The sequence below is a fragment of the Mobula birostris genome, chromosome 4 (assembly GCF_030028105.1).
Source record: "Mobula birostris isolate sMobBir1 chromosome 4, sMobBir1.hap1, whole genome shotgun sequence".
Taxonomy (NCBI): Eukaryota; Metazoa; Chordata; class Chondrichthyes; order Myliobatiformes; family Myliobatidae; genus Mobula; species Mobula birostris.
Window position 1 is genome coordinate 165487237 of NC_092373.1, and position 21057 is coordinate 165508293.

General features: G+C 40.5%; 1 protein-coding gene across 6 annotated transcripts in view; it reads right to left on the bottom strand.

Moving 5' to 3' along the window:
- Positions 1–10518: 10518 nt before the first annotated feature.
- The window catches only part of ppm1kb (protein phosphatase, Mg2+/Mn2+ dependent 1Kb), a 47292-nt gene continuing 36753 nt past the window's right edge, over positions 10519–21057 (bottom strand). For 5 of the 6 annotated variants that reach the window (XM_072256417.1, XM_072256419.1, XM_072256418.1 and 2 more), the window contains 2 exons: positions 16851–16985; positions 10519–15051 (listed from right to left, as the gene is read on the bottom strand). In XM_072256417.1, coding sequence (XP_072112518.1) covers positions 14920–15051; positions 16851–16985 — 267 coding nt within the window. In that variant the 3' untranslated portion in view covers positions 10519–14919. Of the gene's footprint in view, positions 15052–16850; positions 16986–17411; positions 20631–21057 lie in introns of those variants that run through there. The other variant, XM_072256423.1, reaches the window with a different exon arrangement.

Sequence of the window (21057 nt, forward strand, 5' to 3'; positions counted from 1 at the left end):
ACTTTAGTGAGATGCCCAAATATAACATGGTAGTGCCATGATGTATGCAATTTACCTAATTTTTTCATATAACCCATAAGAATTATTTAAACTGACAAGCATGCTTAATCAAATAACATTTATACAATATTACTGAAATATTAAATCCACAATATTCCCTGCTGCTTAGCTACAAACTCCAACTTTATATAGAAAGCCTGTCAACTAAATACACAGTACACTATAGAGCAGTGGTCCCCAACCACCGGGCCGCAGAGCATGCTCTACCGGGCCACGAGGAAACGATATGATTTTACGATATGAGTCAGCCGCACCTTTCCTTATTCCCTGTCACGCCCACTGTTGAGCTTGAACGCACACGAGGTCATTAACAGCGCGTCATCCATGTCAGCGCGGGAAGAAGATCAACTCCTCGAGCTTGCAAATGACAGTGGGCTGAACAGTATGTTTGACATAACATTGCTGCCGGCATTCTGGATCAAAGTCAAGGCTAAATATCCTGAGATAGCCACGAAAGAACTGAAAACGTTGCTTCCGTTTCCAACATATCTCTGCAATGAATGCAACGAAAACTAAATTGCGGAATAGACTGGACATAAGGAACCCCCTTTGAGTTTCGCTGTCTCCCATCACCCCTCGATAGGACCATGTTGTTGCAGGAAAACAAGCCCAGGGCTCCCACTGATTCAGCGATATTGGTGCGTTGCAATGATTTTATATGTTCATACGAGGAAAATATAAGCTGTGTGTTTGATATCCAAACATTACTTAAAATGTTATGATGCTATTATAAGTGACATATAACCATGTAACAATTACGGCATGGAAACAGGCAATCTCGCCCTTCTAGTCCGTGCCGAATGCTACTCTCACCTAGTCCCGCCGACCTGCACTCAGCCCATAACCCTCCATTCCTTTCCTGTCCATATACCTATCCAATTTTTCTTTAAATGATAATATCGAATCTGCCTCTACCACTTATACTGGAAGTTCGTTCAACACTTCAAGCTCCCCGTCCTCCCCTGATGATTGTCTTATCACTATATTCATGCGAGGAAAATATGCGGTGTGTTTAATATTAAATTCGTTAGATAAACCCTTTTAGAAATGAAATTGAGTGTATTAGCCACTTATCACCTATATTCCGGTCATGATTAACACACCCCGCCCCGCCGCCGCCAACAGAATCAGCAAAAACAATTTTTAAGAAATCGGCACGCAAACACATTTGCACTGGTGCCCGCGCAAGGCTTCATGGTCATTGTAGTCTTTCTCGGGGTAAATCCAACGTATTTGACTGCTAACAACAGGAATTCTGCAGATGCTGGAAATTCAAGCAACACACATAAAAGTTGCTGGTGAACGCAGCAGGCCAGGCAGCATCTCCAGGAAGAGGTACAGTCGAAGTATCGGGCCGAGACCCTTCGTCAGGACTAACTGAAGGAAGAGTGAGTAAGGGATAACTGAAGGAAGAGTGAGTAAGGGATTTGAACAACACACATCAAAGTTGCTGGTGAACACAGCAGGCCAGCCAGCATCTGTAGGAAGAGGTGCAGTCGACGTTTCAGGCCGAGACCCTTCGTCAGGACTTTGAAAGTTCAGGGATTTGAAAGTTGGAGGGGGAGGGGGAGATCCAAAATGATAGGAGAAGACAGGAGGGGGAGGGATGGAGCCAAGAGCTGGACAGGTGATAGGCAAAAGGGATATGAGAGGATCATGGGACAGAAGGTCAGGGAAGAAAGACAAGAGGGGGGGGGACCCAGAGGATGGGCAAGGGGTATATTCAGAGGGACAGAGGGAGAAAAAGGAGAGTGAGAGAAAGAATGTGTGTATAAAAATAAGTAACAGATGGGGTACGAGGGGGAGGTGGGGCATTAGCAGAAGTTAGAGAAGTCGATGTTCATGCCATCAGGTTGAAGGCTACCCAGATGGAATATAAGGTGTTGTTCCTCCAACCTGAGTGTGGCTTCATCTTTACAGTAGAGGAGGCCGTGGATAGACATGTCAGAATGGGAATGGGATGTGGAATTAAAATGTGTGGCCACTGGGAGATCCTGCTTTCTCTGGTGGACAGAGTGTAGATGTTCAGCAAAGCGGTCTCCCAGTCTGCGTCGGGTCTTGCCAATATATAAAAGGCCACATCGGAAGCACCGGACGCAGTATATCACCCCAGTCGATTCACAGGTGAAGTGTTGCCTCACCTGGAAGGACTGTTCGGGGCCCTGAATGGTGGTAAGGGAGGAAGTGTAAGGGCATGTGTAACACTTGTTCCGCTTACATGGATAAGTGCCAGGAGGGAGATCAGTGGGGAGGGATGGGGGGGACGAATGGACAAGGGAGTTGTGTAGGGAGCGATCCCTGCGGAATGCAGAGGGGGGGAGGGAAAGATGTGCTTAGTGGTGGGATCCATTTGCAGGTGGCGGAAGTTACGGAGAATAATCTGTTGGACCCGGAGGCTGGTGGGGTGGTAGGTGAGGACCAGGGGAACCCTATTCCTAGTGGGGTGGCGGGAGGATGGAGTGAGAGCAGATGTGCGTGAAATGGGGGAGATGCGTTTAAGAGCAGAGTTGATAGTGGAGGAAGGGAAGCCCCTTTCTTTAAAAAAGGAAGATATCTCCCTCGTCCTAGAATGAAAAGCCTCATCCTGAGAGCAGATGCGGCCGAGACAGAGGAATTGCGAGAAGGGGATGGCGTTTTTGCAAGAGACAGGGTGAGAAGAGGAATAGTCCAGATAGCTGTGAGAGTCAGTAGGCTTATAGTAGACATCAGTGGATAAGCTGTCTCCAGAGACAGCGACAGAAAGATCTAGAAAGGGGAGGGAGGTGTCGGAAATGGACCAGGTAAACTTGAGGGCAGGGTGAAAGTTGGAGGCAAAGTTGATAAAGTCAATGAGCTCTGCATGCGTGCAGGAAGCAGCGCCAATGCAGTCATCGATGTAGTGAAGGAAAAGTGGGGGACAGATACCAGAATAGGTTTGGAACATAGATTGTTCCACAAAGCCAACAAAAAGGCAGGCATAGCTAGGACCCATACGGGTGCCCATAACTACACCTTTAGTTTGGAGGAAGTGGGAGGAGCCAAAGGAGAAATTATTAAGAGTAAGGACTAATTCCGCTAGACGGAGCAGAGTGGTGGTAGAGGGGAACTGATTAGGTCTGGAATCCAAAAAGAAGCGTAGAGCTTTGAGACCTTCCTGATGGGGGATGGAAGTATATAGGGACTGGACATCCATGGTGAAAATAAAGCGGTGGGGGCCAGGGAACTTAAAATCATCGAAAAGTTTAAGAGCGTGAGAAGTGTCACGAACATAGGTCGGAAGGGATTGAACAAGGGGGGATAAAACCGTGTCGAGGTATGCAGAAACGAGTTCGGTGGGGCAGGAGCAAGCTGAGACAATAGGTCGGCCAGGACAGGCAGGTTTGTGGATCTTGGGTAGGAGGTAGAAACGGGAAGTGCGAGGCGTGGGAACTATAAGGTTGGTAGCAGTGGATGGGAGATCCCCTGAGCGGATAAAGTCGGTGATGGTGTGGGAGACAATGGCCTGGTGCTCCTTAGTGGGGTCACGATCGAGGGGTAAATAAGAGGAGGTATCCACGAGTTGTCGCTGTGCCTCGGCAAGGTAGAGGTCAGTACGCCAGACTACAACGGCACCCCCCTTATCGGCGGGTTTAATAATAAGGTTAGGATTAGTGCGGAGGGACTTGACTGCTAGTATTTGACTGCTACTCTTGTACGTTGGCAACCCTACCCCCTACCGCACCCCCCCCCAACCCGGTCGGCCGGTCCGCAAGAATATTGTCAATATTCTTCCCTTCTGTACTGGATGCAGCTATTCAGATTGGCGGGTTTACTATACACCGTCAGGATAGATCTATAGAGTCTCTCAAAAGCAGAGGTGGAGGAGTATGCCTCATGATCAACTCTTCTTGGTGCACAAATAAATCAGTGCTGTCCCAATTCTGTTCACCAGACCTGGAATATCTTGCAGTTTAGTGCCATCCTTTTTAACCACCACGGGAGTTTTCTGGGTTCATTTTGGTAGCAGTTTACATTCCACCTCAGGCCAATGTCAATCAGGCTTTAGATGATCTGAGCAATGTGATACCAGTCCGCAGTACGAAAAAGGTTGGGGACCCCTGCTATAGAGTGTATAATAAAACTACTACATACAGACATCCACAGCATACTAAACTTAAAATGTTCCCATTCAGGCCTAAAAATTAAATCACCACGGAGGCTTTCTTGCTCTTGTGGGATAATGTCTTTCCTGATAAGGAGGGTCCCTCTGTGTGGCAGGTCAGACTTATAGCCATCAAATAATCTCAGGTTCTGAGGCCTCCATGGTGGTTGTAGGAATTGATTCTTGGACTGCAGGAATTGGTTCTGACAGCTCTGAATACCTTTCTTCTGGATGTGTGCATCATAATATGTGAGTATAGTGTCTGATATCACCATTTCCTTTTTTGAAAGCCACCTCAGCTTGCTTTGTCCACCACCGTTTCTTCCCGATCTGTCGTAATGAGTTCAAGAGGTGGACCCCAGTAGCCAGGTTTGGCAAGAACTTGGTATATTAATCGACAAATCCTAAAAAAGATCTTAACTGTGACACATCCTTTGCTTTTGGGCATCTACCAATGCTTGAATTTTCTCAGCACAATTGTGTAATTCTTGTACATCAATGTTTGGTCATCCTCACTGGTAACAAAGATGTTATTCAGATAACACTGATTGCCTGGACAGCCTTGCACCGCGTGGTCCTTAGCCTTCTATAAGAGTTCGGGTGCAGATGTTACTTCAAAAATAAGCCTATTATAGCAATAATGCCCTTTGTGAATGTTTATGGTGAGACTCTTCTATCTCCATCTGTAGGTAGGCCTCAGCTAAGTCCAATTTCCTGAGTGTTTTCATCCAGAAAGGTTGACAAAGATATCCTCCAAACTGGGCAGAGGGTATTGATCTACTTTCAGCACTGGGTTGATGGTGACCTTAAAATCAACACAGATCCATTCTTCTTGGTGACAGGGACCAATTGGCATTGCCCATGGGCTCCACTCAACCTTGGAAAGAATTCCTACAGCCTCCAAATGATTTAGCTCACTGACTACTTTATCAAGGATGGTATAGAAACCAGATGGGTTTTGCAAGACTTGGGTGAGGCATTTTCATTTAGCAATATTTTACCCTTGATACGCTTGTGTTTTCCAGTGCCATACTTGAAGACTTCTGTGTCATCATCCAGTATCTTTCTTAAATCGCTTTCTGCTGATTCTCTTGCAGGGGATGTGACATGTAAATGGAAGGTGGACTTCCAATGAAGTTGTGGTTGTCTCAGCCAATCACATACCTACAATCCTGGCTTTCCTGCTTTTACCACAGACAAGCCCAATGTGGCTTGTTGATTGTTGTTTTTGACTGTTACAAAACTCATTTCTACAAGAGTTGTCTTTTCTCCAGTACAAGTTCTTTATTGGATTCAGTTCAGTAACTTTGAAATGCTGTTCAAACTCATTTTGTGGAATGACTGAAACAGCCAAGCCAGTGTCCAATTCCATTTTAGTTAATTTGCTGTTCACTTCTGGTGTAAGCCATATTGAGTGTCTCTTATTAGTTTTCACATTTGTAAATCTCAAGGCTACTCAGTCCTGCATCACTCTCATCATTATCTGATATTTCATCAGCAGCATGCAGATAAACATTCTTTTTGAAACTGCAACTTGACTTTTTTTAAAGCTTTTATTCTTCCCTATGCAGTCCATTTATTTTGTCTGCCTGACGTACTTTTTGTGTCCTACTTTGGTGTATTTTCTGCAAATTTCACCTTTAAATCTACATTGGTCTAGTGTATGTGAGGCTGTCACAATGGTAACACAATTTGTTCGGCTGGGCAAGTTTCTCATCACACATTGTAATTTTGTTCATACTCTTTCATTCCTGACGGCAACTCAATTGTGTATCTGTCTGCTGTTTTCTTTGATACAGAAATTTCAACTGCTCTTTTAAATGTGAGTTATGCTTCAGTTGGGAGCCATTTTTGAATGTTTTCTTGTAAGATTCCACAAACTGAACAATCTCTCAGTGCATCATTAAGCCATTATTGAACTGACAATGCTCAGACAATTGCTTCAATTCAGCCAAATACGCTGATATTGACTCCCCTTCCTTTTGATTCCGCTTATGAAACTTAAGGTGTTCTGTAAGCGACATTGGTTTTGATTCCAAATGACAGTGGGAAAGATCACCAGTTCTCTCCTGACATCTTGGGCACCTAGGCGTGACTTGAGTAGCAGCAGTACTCTCAATGGATATGATTAAATATTCCCGTTTCAGCCTGATACAGCTAAAAAACACAACCGCTTCCAGGGTCAGTACAGTCAACAAAGATGTCTTAATGTGTTTAAACAAACTATAGTTGCTTAAAACTGACAAAACAACACTGATTGTGGTTGGAAGCGCCCATGTTGGATACCACGGAGGAAGTGGGGGTGCAGAACGGGGTTACAAGTGCTTTTAAGGAAATGGGGTTTTAAACTCCCTATACTGACTATCTTGCTGGCAAATGTGCAGACTCTGGTGAATAAAATCCATGATCTCAGAGCTAGGGTGCTGAATCAAGGGGACATTAGGACCGTGTGTACCCATTGTTTCAGGGAACCCTGGTTATCCCCTTCTGTACTGGATGCAGCTATTCAGATTGGCGGGTTTACTATACACCGTCAGGATAGATCTATAGAGTCTCTCAAAAGCAGAGGTGGAGGAGTATGCCTCATGATCAACTCTTCTTGGTGCACAAATAAATCAGTGCTGTCCCAATTCTGTTCACCAGACCTGGAATATCTTGCAGTTTAGTGCCATCCTTTTTAACCACCACGGGAGTTTTCTGGGTTCATTTTGGTAGCAGTTTACATTCCACCTCAGGCCAATGTCAATCAGGCTTTAGATGATCTGAGCAATGTGATCAATATGCACGAAACAGCTCACCCTAACACCTTTCACCATCGTTTTGGGAGATTTTAACCAGGCCAGTCTGAAAAAATCATTAAGCAATTACCATCAATAGATCACTTGCAATACCAGAGGAAACAACACACTGGCCTATTGCTACACCTCCATCAAGAATGCCTACTGTGCTATTCCACACCCTCACTTTGGGAAGTCTGATCTCCCTGAGTATAGGCAGAGACTGAAGACTGCAGCACCAGTAGTGAGGACCAAGAAGGTATGGACAAGGGAAGCACAGGAGCACCTAAGGGACTGCTTTGAATAGGTGGACTGGACTGAATTCGGGGATTCATCTTCAAACCTGGATGGAGTATGCTGCAGTTGTTACCAACTTCATTAAAACCTGTGTGGATGAGTGTGTGCCTACAAAGACTTGCTGTACATTCCCAAACCAAAAGCTGTGGATGAACCAGGAGGTACATCGTCTGCAAGGCATTACTTCCTACAAAGCAAAACCCAATAGAGTGAATGGCAGCAATGCTTCACTGCCAAATGAACTCAACGCCTTCTATGTGCGCTTTGAAAGGGAGCAAGCAACTACAACTGTGAAGATCCCTGCTGCACCTGATGACCCTGTGATCTCTGTCTCAGAGGCCGATGTTAGGCTGTCTTTAAAGAGAGTGAACCTTCACAAGGTGGAAGGTCTTGATGGAATATCTGGTAAGGCTCTGAAAACCTGTGCCAACTAACTAGCGGGAGTTTTCAAGGACATTTTCAACCTCTCACTACTACAGGTGGAAGTTCCCACTTGCTTCAAAAAGGCAACAATTATACCACTGCCTAAGAAGAATAACGTGAGCTGCCTTAATGACTATGGCCCGGTAGCACTCACATCTACAGTGATGAAATGCTTTGAGGTTTGTCATGATTAGACTGAATTTCTGCCTCAGCAAGGACCTGGACCCATTACAATTTGCCTATCGCCACAATAGGTCAACAACAGATACAATCTCAATGGCTCTACACACGGCTTTAGACCACCTGGACATACAAACACCTATGTCAGGATGCTGTTCATTGACTATAGCTCAGTATTTAATACCACCATTCCCACAATCCTGATTGAGAAGTTACTGAACCTGGGCCTCTGTACCTCCCTCTGCAATTGGATCCTCGACTTCCTAACCAGAAGACTACAATCTGTGCGGATTGGTGATAATACCTAGCGTACCTTAGGGGTGTGTGCCTAGCCCACTGCACTACTCTCTATATCCACATGATTGTGTGGCTAGGCATAGCTCAAATACCATCTATAAATTTGCTGACAATAGAATCTCAGGTGGTGACAAGAGGGCGTACAAGAGTGAGATATGCCAAATTAGTGGAGCGGTGACGCAGCAACAACCTGGCACTCAACGTCAGTAAGATGAAAAAGCTGATTATGGACTTCGGGAAGGGTAAGAGGGATCAGAGCTGGAGAGAGTGAGCAGTTTCAGGTTCCTGGGTGTTAAGATCTCTGAGGATTTATTCTGGTCCCAACATATCGATGCAGTTATAAAGAAGGCAAGACAGTGGCTATATTTCATTAGGAGTTTGAAGAGATTTGGCATGTCAACAAATACACTCAGAAACTTCTATAGATGTACCATGGAGAGCATTCTGACAGGCTGCATCACCATCTGGTATGGGGTGCGGGGTGCACTACCGCACAGGACTGAAAGAAGCTGCAGAGATTTGTAAATCTAGTCAGCTCCATCTTGGGTACTAGCCTACAAAGTACCCAGGACATCTTCAGGGAGCGGTGTCTCAGAAAGGCAGAGTCCATTATTAAGGACCTCCAGCACCCAGGGCATGCCCTTTTCTCAGCGTTACCATCAGATAGGATATACAGAAGCCTGAAGGCACACACTCAGCAATTCAGGAACAACTTCTTCCCCTCTGCCATCTGATTCCTAAATGGACATTGAACCCTTGGACACTACCTCACTTTTTTAATATACAGTATGTTTTTTTGCATTTTTCTAATCTATTCAATATACATATACTGTAATTGATTTACTTATTTTTAATTTTTTTTCTCTTCTATATTATGTATTTCATTGAACTGCTGCTGCTAAGTTAACAAATTTCACATCACATGCAGGTGATAATGGACCTGATTCTGATTCTTTGCAGACCAAAGGTGTCAAGGTTAACAATTACTTTAAAGATTGGCAGTCGAAGCCAGAAAATAAACAGAAGAGGTAGAAGTACATCTATGGAAAGTTACCCAGATTTATTAAATTCTATATAAAGAATCAAGGGATTTAACAAATTCTCACAAAATGCTGGAACTCAGCAGGTCAGGCAGCATCTATGGAAAGGAATAGAGTTGATGTTTTGGGCTGATTCTTTCATCAGAATTATTAAATTCCTCCAGCATTGTGTGTTACTCAGGATTTCCAGCATCCGCAGAATTTTATGCTTACGTTTAACAACTTGAGGCAGTTGAGTTACTATTCCTCAAACTTACATTGAGAATGTCAGGTGAGCAGAATATCTTTTTTGCACAATTGATAAAATCTCTGACCACCAGCACAAATGGGTATTATGGTGGTTAAGAGGTAATGAATAAGTTTTTAGAACTCTTGTGGATTTTGAGTAATTTTATTTAATAACTCATCTTTATTATTCAGTAGACATCACAAAACAAAGCTGCTTAGCCATTTGTTTGGATCACAGTGTATCTACCTTTCAAACCCATCTCAATTTCTATGAAGGCCATCAAATCAGATTAATTTATTGTTATATATAGCAAGGTGCAGTGAAGCTCAGAGGAAACAGCATATATGGTAATAACTATGAGGTAGAGGTGATCAATTCACAAGTCTATTTAAATTGGCCATTCAGATTGCAATTAACTTGGCATTCACAGCACTTTGCAGAGTCTGTTCCAAATTGCTATTGCCTGTGGGGGAAATGATCATCGAATTGAAAAGGCAATTCAATTGCTGACACAAACAAGCAGAATACTGCAAATATTGAGCAATTAGAACTCCTTTTATTTCAAGTTTTTAAAAGTTCTACAGATTACTCCAATTTCAGATTCTCAATCACTGAGCTCTCCATTAAAAAATTTAAAGTCTGTTTGACTCTGCATTTATTTTCCATGTATCTGTAATTAATTTAAACTATTTAAAATACATAATGAAAAGATCATAGGTTCTTGCTGTGCAATGCTATACAAAAATTTGAGAATGCTCAAAAATAATGAAAAACATTTTCTAGAATATAGCAAAACTTCAACAATTGCCATTGAGATAACTTCCCTGATGAATTGGATAAGGACTGAATTTTGTGGAAAAAATTTATTGCTCTGGCTATCAATGAGCATAGATCTGGTCACTTTTTCTATCTGACACTTAATTCATTGTTTTGAGTGCTGTGTACATACATCTACTGATGCCTCTGGACACATCTTCCTGGAAGATGTTCCTGGAATCGTCGGGTGTTTCAGGTCTTTCAACATCATACACCCTCCTCCAGGTGACTCAGCCCCGGCTGAGTGTATTTAAAAAATGGATGAAAAATAATAGAAATTGAGCAGGATCACCCAGCAGAAAATACAATGTAAATAGTTTTATTTAGTATTTTGAAAGTTTACATAGTTTCTCAGTTACTGTACAATAGCATTACATGCTGGCTTCATCATGCATTACTGAAAACATCTACATGTCCATTGTTTTAAAACACATTATATACATCATACAAGTAACATCTTCCATACCATGAAAATAACTGCAAAATTGTGGGGGAAGGGGAAAGTGGGGATTCTATTTAAACTATGGCCTGATATATTAAAAAACTCAAGCAAAAATATTATTATGACAAACTTCAATGGTTGCCTGTTATCCAAATCTAATTGAAGAAAAAAAACTCAACTTGAGATGATGATCCTTTCTTTTAAACAAGAACAGCTTGTGCACTGTTGCTTTCACATTTCATTCAAGTATATAGTTGTTCACCAACAAATAACTGAACATATAGCCACATTTGATCAAAAAGCCATCTTTTCCAATCAAAATTTCTTGTTAATTCACAGCAGTAAGTTATTTCTAGTACTGACATTATCAAAAGTGGAGTAAGTGGATAGCTCTCTAGAGGGCAGAAAGAATCCACTTTCGGAGATAGTTGTAAGTCAATTATATTTTTGTGACAATTACATCCAGATCAGCATAACTGGTGTCCACTCTGAAAGAAGCCCATTTTTCTTTAAAAATAATCAGTAACTTTAAAAGGTTATGAACTGAAATGTTAGCACACCAGCAAAGATGATTTATAAGTCTTTTGTCTGTATTACCAATCTAGTAACAATTACTATACATTATCTACAGATGATAGTTAAAGGAAGTGTTGTACAGGTACTTTGAATACACCTTCACAATATTGTTGGTATATTACAAGATACTAAAAGCCACACAATTAAAATGTATCCATATTCCAATAACTTAAAAAATGTGTCGCATGAGACGACCAACAAGAATTATTACCACCACAATGCTGACAGATGACTCAAGTTACCATTTTCATAAAATTTAGCACAAATTCACATTTGTCTAATTGTAGTCCCTTATACAAGTGATAGAGCAGCACATTTGGCTATTAATTCAAACAAGCACACCAATTTACAGCAATGCACTAACATATAATACACTGAACATAATTACAGTTTGTTCACAGCTTTGGGTTTCATTATTCAGTCTCTTTCTTGCACCTCATAGATGATGAATGTCAATGCTTTGAGGGCAGAACACAAGATTTTGGGCACTCAAAGCACAGTCAGTAAGAAACAGTCTGTTCTCATTACAGTACATATCGCAAACCATCCAGTGACTATGTAAGAAAAAGCAAAGTTTCTTTCATTGCAAATAGACTTAAGAGAAAAAAAAAATCACAAGCTGAACTTGGTAATCATATTAGCCACTTTTCAGATGTATGCAATGTCTATCTTCTGGTACTGTCTCTATAATGTAATCAAATCCCATCTATAGACTGCTTGGTAGCCCAAGTTATAAAAAGACAAGGCTCAAATACGAGTGCAAAAATTTGTAGGTATAAACAAAGCCAGTTCAAATAATATGATACATATTTACTACCAAGGTAAATACATATCCACTGATTAATACTATGTACATATGTATTTACATGGATTATGCACACATTATAATACAATTAGCAGAAGCAACTGCATGGGCAGACCTGGGTAACAAATTTCTGGACATCAATATGAAAAACAGAATAAAAATTCATGATGAATTAAATTAAAGCCAATTCTACAATCAGTGATATATCTGTAAATCTCTCTACATTGAGTGATCCCCATCATCCACCATTCTAAGAAACCAGCTTCTAAATTATATGCATGAATACAAATCAAACTTTATACTGAACCGGAGACTTGGTATACCACAAATTTAAAAAAAAAAAAAAAATCACATTTCACTAACAAAATGAGTTTTGTTTCGATCACATGTAACTGAGGTAAGGAATAAGCTTTTCTTGCAGCCCTCCAATTTTGTACATTTTGGTACGTCTACAGACTATTCAGACGCAACAAAATGTACAAGCTTTAGACAGGTGTGTTGTTGAACACTTGGGTTTTTCAGAAATTATCAAACTACATTTAAAAAAAATAATTGATATATAGAATTCTACCAAATGAATTAAAGCAAAAAAAAAACACTTCATCTCTGATCAATCTATTTAATAAATAACTCAAAGCAGCCCAAGAGTTAAATAGTTGTATATTATTACTAAAGGAATAATCTCATTGAACAGGCCAAAATACTTGTGCTTTAAACTGACCATTAACCTATATCAATATTAGCTTCCTTGAAAATGCAAACTAACTTGGCCTACAGGTTTCTCAGTTACAAAAAGGCAAATAACCAAATGCCCTAATTTAACAATTCAGGTTATGTTATTTTTTAAATTGTGGGCAGGAATGAGAGAAATGGGGTTAAAAAAAAAAAAGAGAAAAAAAAATTAATCATGGTTTACCAATCTACAATCAGTGCTATATCTGTAAATCTCTCTACATTGAGTGATCCCCATCATCCACCATTCTAAGAAACCAGCTTCTAAATTATATGCATGAATACAAATCAAACTTTATACCTAACAGTATTACCAGAGACTCGGTATACCACAAATTTAAAAAAAATATCACATTTCACTAACAAAATGAGTTTTGTTTTGATCATATGTAACTGAGGTAATTACCCTTCTGCTTTATAACAAATATATCAATAGCTTCTAAATCAGTCAAAAATATTCTCAAAACATACTTCTCCAATTTACTTGTATAAGAAATTTTCCAATTCATTTTTCTTTTGCTTCGTTTTCAAAGCACTCATGCCGCCTCCTCTTCAAGAGTTTGGGTACCCAATCCATTGCATAAATTTTCTTAATTGTTTTGTGTTTTTTAAAAAAAAAAAACACCAAGTGGAACTTTATCTAAATTAAGTAAAACTCCTTCAGACTCCAAAAGATTACTATTGAGCCAAGATAAGAATTGCTCTTGCTCCCACAACTCCCCCTCTTATGTTCTTCATTTACCCCACCCATCACCCAACCTCCTAAACTGGGTTGCTTTTTCAGAATTTGATCAAGTTTTGAAGGGTCCCGATTCAAATTCAAAAGCAGTGTTTCCAACCATGTCAGCAATTCTTTCCCCTCCCCATAGATGCTGTTCAACCTGCCCAGTTCCTCCAGCAGATGTTTTGCTGCTCAAAAGCATACAAATCTAACAAGATATTTTTGCCTACCTTACTCGAAGTCATTTATAATATGGATATAAATATAGGTAACACTTTTTAACACAAATCTGACTCAGGATGCTTCAAAAGAACCATTCTGTTTCTAACACAAGAGCACCACTGAAACTGTCAATCTCTTTCTGATCAAGCCAATGTACTCCTTCTTTATTGTAACTTTCACAGATCCAGTAGATTAATGCTAGCAAAGTAGCCAAGGCAAGAAATGCACTATTTTACATTTATTCTGGTCATATTCCACACTAATATTTTGGCAGAGATTTGGAAAGGCACCAACACACGTGGTAGTAATTTCTGCGATGGCCCCAAATCCATCAAATACAAGGAATAAAGTCTGCAGGCAATATGAAACTGCCCTCCCACCCCCCATTTAACACTGCAAATTAGGTTTAAAGTTGTAAATATCAATCACTAAGTTTATAATAGGAAATGTGAGGGGGGAAAAACCAACTTATTCCAAGATTACTTCATACAGCCATACTTCAAGTGGATGGAATTAATTAGGAAAAAACAAAAATGCTTTTGTACTTGAAAAGCAATCTATTTGACTAAAAACATTAGCAATAAAGCTTAAGTTTAATCTGGGAAATTATTTTCATTAGGACACTTAAACTGCTCAAAATGCAAGTGTTCTTTCAAGCAAACAGTATTAATTTAGAGGTAACCAGGTCCAAGGACTATTGAACAATTCATTCCCCATTCTTAGCAACATTTAACATTGGACAGGAACCAAATCTATTTCAGTTCAAGAATTGAAAACTTGGTTAAATTACTAAATGTTTTTCTTTGAATTGTTATACAGTTGAATATCACCAGCTATTTTTGACTCACAACCCTAAAATCTTCAAGTTACAAGAGATTACCAATATCATACAGTGTGACATCTAAAGTTACCAATTCGTGAATTTCAACACTGCTGCTTACTCTTCTCTAATGATCAACAATTCCATTCAATTACTGTTTTTTTTATACAAGTAACACAGCAACGTTTTAATCATACATCCAGCTAGGTGTCTTTATTCATGTTACAAATTTAACATGGACTGACATTCCCCAAATGAAAACATCAAGTTTATAGTCTTTGAAAATGGTCTTTAAAATGAATAACATTTTAAAAACTTGATCATGTGCAGTGTTTAGATGCTAGTATTCCATTGTTGCAACTTCATGCAAATCTTCCACTGGAGACAAAGCTTCGGCTGAATGAAAAGCTGATGCCAGCGTTCTTGTGCTTCCCCCATGCACCAAATGGAACCACAACTGCAGTACTGTTATCTTCTGCACCATACTGCAGGGCCTAAAATGAAAGTAGAAAACTAGTAGCATTTGAAAGCCAAGATGAAATGCTTTTTTTTTGGGTAAACGACACTATTTTGTGTTTATGCAGCAGTGGTTTATAAAAGTATTCATTAAAAGTCAAAAGGTCCTAGAATTCATTGTCAGTACTTTTGAAAGCAGAAACGATCTCATTCAGCTGTGAAATCTACAGTCAAAATAACCTCAGCTGGAAATTGACATTCACAGGCAACAGGATATGAAAATAGTAGCAACAGGTCTATTTGAATTACCTAATCAAAATCAAATTATTTGATGTTCAATGGCAAAATATAAACTTCAGTCCATTGTTCCCAATACCTTAAACCATAAGATATAGGAGCAGAATTAGACCCTTTGGCCCATCAAGTCCCTGCCATTTCATCATACTGCTCTATTTTTCCCTCTCAGCCCCGATGTCCTGCCTTCTCGCCGTATCCTTTCATGCTCTGACTAATCAAGAATCTATCAACCTCTGCCTTAAATACATTCAATGATTTGACCTTCACAGCTGCTTGTGGCGACAAATTCCATAGATTCACCACTCTTGCTAAAGAAATTCCCCCCCATTCACGTTCTAAAAGGATATCCCTCTATTCTGTGTCCTCTGATCTTAGACTCCTCCAGCATAGGAAACTTCCTCTCCTTAACCTCTATCAAGGCCTTTCAGCATTCAATAGGTTTCAATGAGGTTACTCCTCATTCTTCTGAATTCCAGGGAGTAGAGGCCCAGAGCCATCAAACACTCCTCACATGACAAGCCTTTCAATACCAGAATTGTTTTCATAAATCTTTGAACCCTCTCCAATGTCAGTACATCCTTTCTTGGATAAGGGGCAAAAACTATTCACAATACTTCAAGTGAGGCCTCAACATTACATCCTTGCTTTTATATTCTAATCCCCTTGAAAAGAATGTTAACATCGCATTTGCCTTGCTCTCTACTGACTCAAATCTGTAATTTAACCTTTAGGGAATCCTGCATGAGGACTCCCAAGTCTCTTTGCCCCTCAGATTTTTTAAATTTTCTCTCCATTTAGAAAACAGTCCACCTTTTTATTTCTTCTATCAAAGTGCATGACCATACACTTCCCAACACTATTTCATCTGCCACTTCTTTGCCCATTCTCCTAATCGGTCCAAGTCCTTCTGTAGCCTCTCTACTTCCTCATATGTTTGTTCCTATGCAGCAATTCTCATTTTACTTACACACACACACAAACAAACAAACAATCTACTACCCACCAGTATTTAATTCCCACATTTATTTTGGGGTTTACTGTAAAAAAAAAAAGATTCAAAGACGGCTTTGAAAATATTAAAATCACTCTTTATTGAGTCACTGTTTCTGGACAAAATTGGTAGGTTAATTGGTCATTGTAAATTGCCCTGTGATTAGGCTAGGATTAAATTGGGGGATTGCTGGGTGCCGTAGCTTGACTAGCCAAAGGGCCTACTCCATGTCGTATGTCAATTTATAAATAGAATTAATTTCTGGGCAAAAATTGTTTTTTTCTGCTAGTACAAACATTTAATTCAACAACTTTATTTTTCTCTCAGCCCTAAAATATAAACTGACATAGGGACAGAAATACTGGTTACTGCTGTCACAAAGCTGTCAACAAGGTTTTACAATAACAGGTGAGACATAAAAGCAAACAAATTAGGCAATCTTAATTTCAAGACAGGTGGGGGACCGAAAAAAAAAAAGGGCATCCTGGTACAAAGTTAAAATGTGAAATGATAAATGTGTGAATCATGTTTATATCAAATTCCATTTACCTGTTCAACAATAACCTGGGCAGCTTCTATTGGATCATGGCATTCACTGATGTGGTCACAAATTTCTTGGCTGTTCATGATAAAGTTAATCCCATCTGTTGTTAAAACTAAGAAAGCATCATCTCCATGTTGTAGCTGCAAACAGAATGAAGTTTGCTGAAAGTAGTGAATTTGCAGAAATAACTATTTTCTATAATGTCAAAGATAAAGACCAGGTTTAAAAATAGTACAGAAATACACCATTCATTTCTTTATACTTGTTCCAGCATTCAGTACAAGATTGTGACTATTCTTTGGGAACCTCTTGTGTGCTTATGCAGTATCTCTAGAATATACAGAAAAATCTATCCACAGAATACACTTGTTTATACTGCTTGCAAAAACCCTCTTGAAAGCTGAATAAACAAAGACTTAGCAACACACATCAAAGTTGTTGGTGAACATAGCAGGCAGGCAGCATCTCTAGGAAGAGGTACAGTCGACGTCTCGGCCCGAAACGTCGACTGTACCTCTTCCTAGAGATACTGCCTGGCCTGCTGCGTTCACCGCGACTTTGATGTGTGTTGCTTAAATTTCCAGCATCTGCAGAATTCCTCGTGTTTGCATAAACAAAGACTTAGTACACTTTTCTTCTCACACCTGTTCTGAGTGGGTGATGCTTGTTTTCAGACAATGATCCAGTCCAGGGAAACAATACCTACCATAAGACATAGGAATAGAATTAGGCCATTCAGCCCATTGAGTCTGCTCCGCCATTTCATCATGGCTGATCCATTTCCCTCTCAACTACCATTCTCCCACCTTTCCCTTGTAACCTTTAGCGCCATGACTAATCAATAACTTATCAACCTCTGCTTTATATACGTCCAATGACCTGGCCTCCATAGAAGCCTATGGCAACAAATCCCACAGATTCACCACCCTCTGGCTAAATAAATACCTCATCTCCATTCTAAATGAACGTCTCTCTATTCTGACACTGTGCCCTCTGGTCCTAGACTCCCCCACCATAGGAGATATCCTCTCTACATCCACTCTATCTAGGCCTTTCACCATTTGATAGGTTTCAATGAGATCCACCCTCATTCTTCCAAAACACCTTCCCTCATCCACCTGATCAAGCTCTATAACAATTTGAGTGAGATGAGCTAACACTCCAAGGACTGCTTAATCTTTCTTTCTAGGACAATCCCAAAATCAAAATGGCCCATCTTTGCAAGCATATCCTTCCTTCAGTAGGAATAACACTGTTCCAGATTGGGACTGCTTCATTATTATCATATGTACCAAATACAGTGAAAAATTTGTCACGCATACAGATCAAATCATTACACAGTGCACTGAGCTAGATAGAATAAGGTAAAACAATAACAGCACAGAAAAGTGCAAAAGCTACCAAAAGAGTGCACTGCATGTAAACAATAAAGTACAAGATTCTATCAAGGTAAATTATGATGCCAAAAATTGATCATACAAGAGGTCTGTTCAAGAGGTTGATAGCAGCAAATTAGAAAATATCCTTGAGCCTGGTGGTACATGCTTTCAAGCTTTTGTATCTTCTGCTTGATGGGAGAGGGGAGAAGACAAAATGTCCAAGGTGGATGAGGTCTTTCATAATGCTGGCTGCTTTACTGAAGCATAGACAGGGTCTACAGAGGGGAAACTAGTTTCTGTGGTGTCTTGAGCTGTGTCCACAACTTTCTGCAGTTTCTTGTCGTCATGTGCAGAGGAGCTGCCATACCAAGCCGTTATGCATTCAGACAGAATATCTTCTATGGTACATTGATAAAAATTGGTAGGAGTGGACAGAGGTAAGCTAAATGTCTTTAGCCTTCTGAGGAAGTAGAAGCTTTGGTGAGCTTTCTCATCCATAACATCAATGTGGACCAAGACAGGCTATGGGTGATGTTCACACCTAGGAACCTCAAGCTCTCAACCTCAACACCATTGATGTAGACAGAAGTATTGCACTGCGACCCCTTCTGAAGTCAATAGCCAGCTCTTTTGTTTTGATGACATTTAGGGAAAGGTTGTTGTCATGACACCATGTCACTAAACTCCTTTATCTCCTTACTGTACTCTAAATCATTGAGATGTGGCATATTATTGTGGTATCATCTGTAAACTCGGGGATGGAGTCAAAACATAATCTGGCAAGCAATCACGAGTGTACAGCGAGTAGAGTAGCGGCTGAGGATGCAACCTTGTGGACCATCTGTGTTAGGTATAACCATGGTGGAGGTGTTGCTGCTTATCTTTACCGATCATGGTCAGAATGCAAAAGGTCCAGTTGCAGAGGGAAGCATTAACTCGTAAGTTTCAAACTGTGGTGACGTGTTTGCTTGAAATAACACTTTCCAGGGGAAAACTGTAGTCAATAAATAATAGTCTGATGTAGATGTCTTTACTGTCCAGATGCTTCCGATATGAGTGTAGGGCCAAAGAGATAGAATCTGCTAAAAATTGTGGTGGGTTGAGGTCATCTGGAAAGCTCAGCTGGAGTTGATGTGTTCCATGGCTAGCCACCTGTAGCACTTCATGAAGATAGATGTTAGAACCACTAGGCAGTAGTTTTAAGGCATGTGATCTTGTTTTTTTGGGTACTAGGACAATAATGGTCTTTATGCAGGAGAGAACTACAGCCTGATGCAGGGAGGAAGTTAAAAAAGTTTGTAGATACCCATGCTAGCTGACCTGCACAGCATCCAAGAACGTGGCCAGAGACACCAAAGTACAAAAATTCTCTGCAAGACTGGTTTTTACGTCCATAACAATGACTTAGTAGACTCAGGTGCACTGGCTACTGTCAGGATAGCTGGCAAAATACACATTCTCTTCTGTACAAAATGGGCAAAGAATGTATTAAGCTATTTGGGAAAGCATGTACTGTTGTTGGCAATGTTATCCATCTTCATTTTGTAACCCCTTATAGTATGAAAGCCCTGCCACAGCTGATGGCTGGACTGAGACTCAGTTTTGGGCTGGTATTGCCTCTTAGCATCTCTGATAGCTTTACAGAGGTCAGAGCTTGATTTCTTATAAAGGTCAGGGTCACCTCATTTACTTGCTGCCGATCTAATTCAGATGCATATCTCCCAATTCATCCATGGTTTCTGCTGGTCCCCTTTGGTACACAGTTCTCAACGCATATGCTGATAAGGTTTGTGATGGGAGTGACGTACTCATCTAGGCTGGCAGCTGAGTCTTTGAACATGGACCAGTCTACCGACTCAAAGCAGACAAATGTAAAATTTCATCTGTTTCCTCACATCAGCAGTGTACAAGTTTCTGTTCTGGATTCTCCCAGTTCAGCTTCTGTTTGTATGCAGGGAGTAGGAGCACAGCCAGTGGTATATTTTAACCAAACTGTAGACAAAGTATAGCTCGATTGGCAACTTTAATGGTTATTTAGTAATGCACGAGGGGTATTTGGGCTCCTGGTGAGATAGGAGACTTGCTAGTAGTACTGTGTAGCACACTCTTGAAGTTGCCCTGGTTGAAGTCACTGGCAATGATGAAAAGGATCTCTGGGTTCCAAGGCTGTTGACCACAAAGTGTAGTTCATTGAGTGCAAGCTTCATGACTGTCTGAAGTAGAGTGCCTTCAGAATAGCTGAAGTGATCACCATGGTAGGTAGTATGAAGAACAGGTCACCATTAGATATTCCACGTTGGGTCAAGCGGAGCTCACCAAAACTGTTATGCCCAAGCACCATGATAAGTTGATTAAGAAGCAGATCCCTCCGCCTCTTACTTTTCCGTAGGGTGCACTATGGTCCATCTGGTGAATTGAGAGGACATCAAGTTGAATGGCATAGTCAGGTGAAAGAGCTGCAAGTTATTTTTTCCAGAGAAACATAGCACATAACAGTCCCTTAGTCTTCTATGAAAGCTAATTTTTGCTCTAGTTCAACTTTCCTGTTGATGGCCTGGACATTAACTTGTAGTATACTGATGAGGGTCACGTGAACTCATACTGTTTCAGCCTCACCTGCAGCACCAGCCTCTTGTCACACTTCTGAAGTACCTGGTGGCTCTGAGAGTTAGGCCTTGTTCCCCACTTCTTCTGTGGGTTGAGTCAAGTCAGGCCTTAGGTCTTGGTCCCTGCTGCTTTGGTGGGTTAGGAGCAGCTCCACCAGGATGTAGTTTATCAGGACTTACTTTTCTAGCATTAGTACCTGGTGGATTTGAGAAGCTGAAAGTTGAAA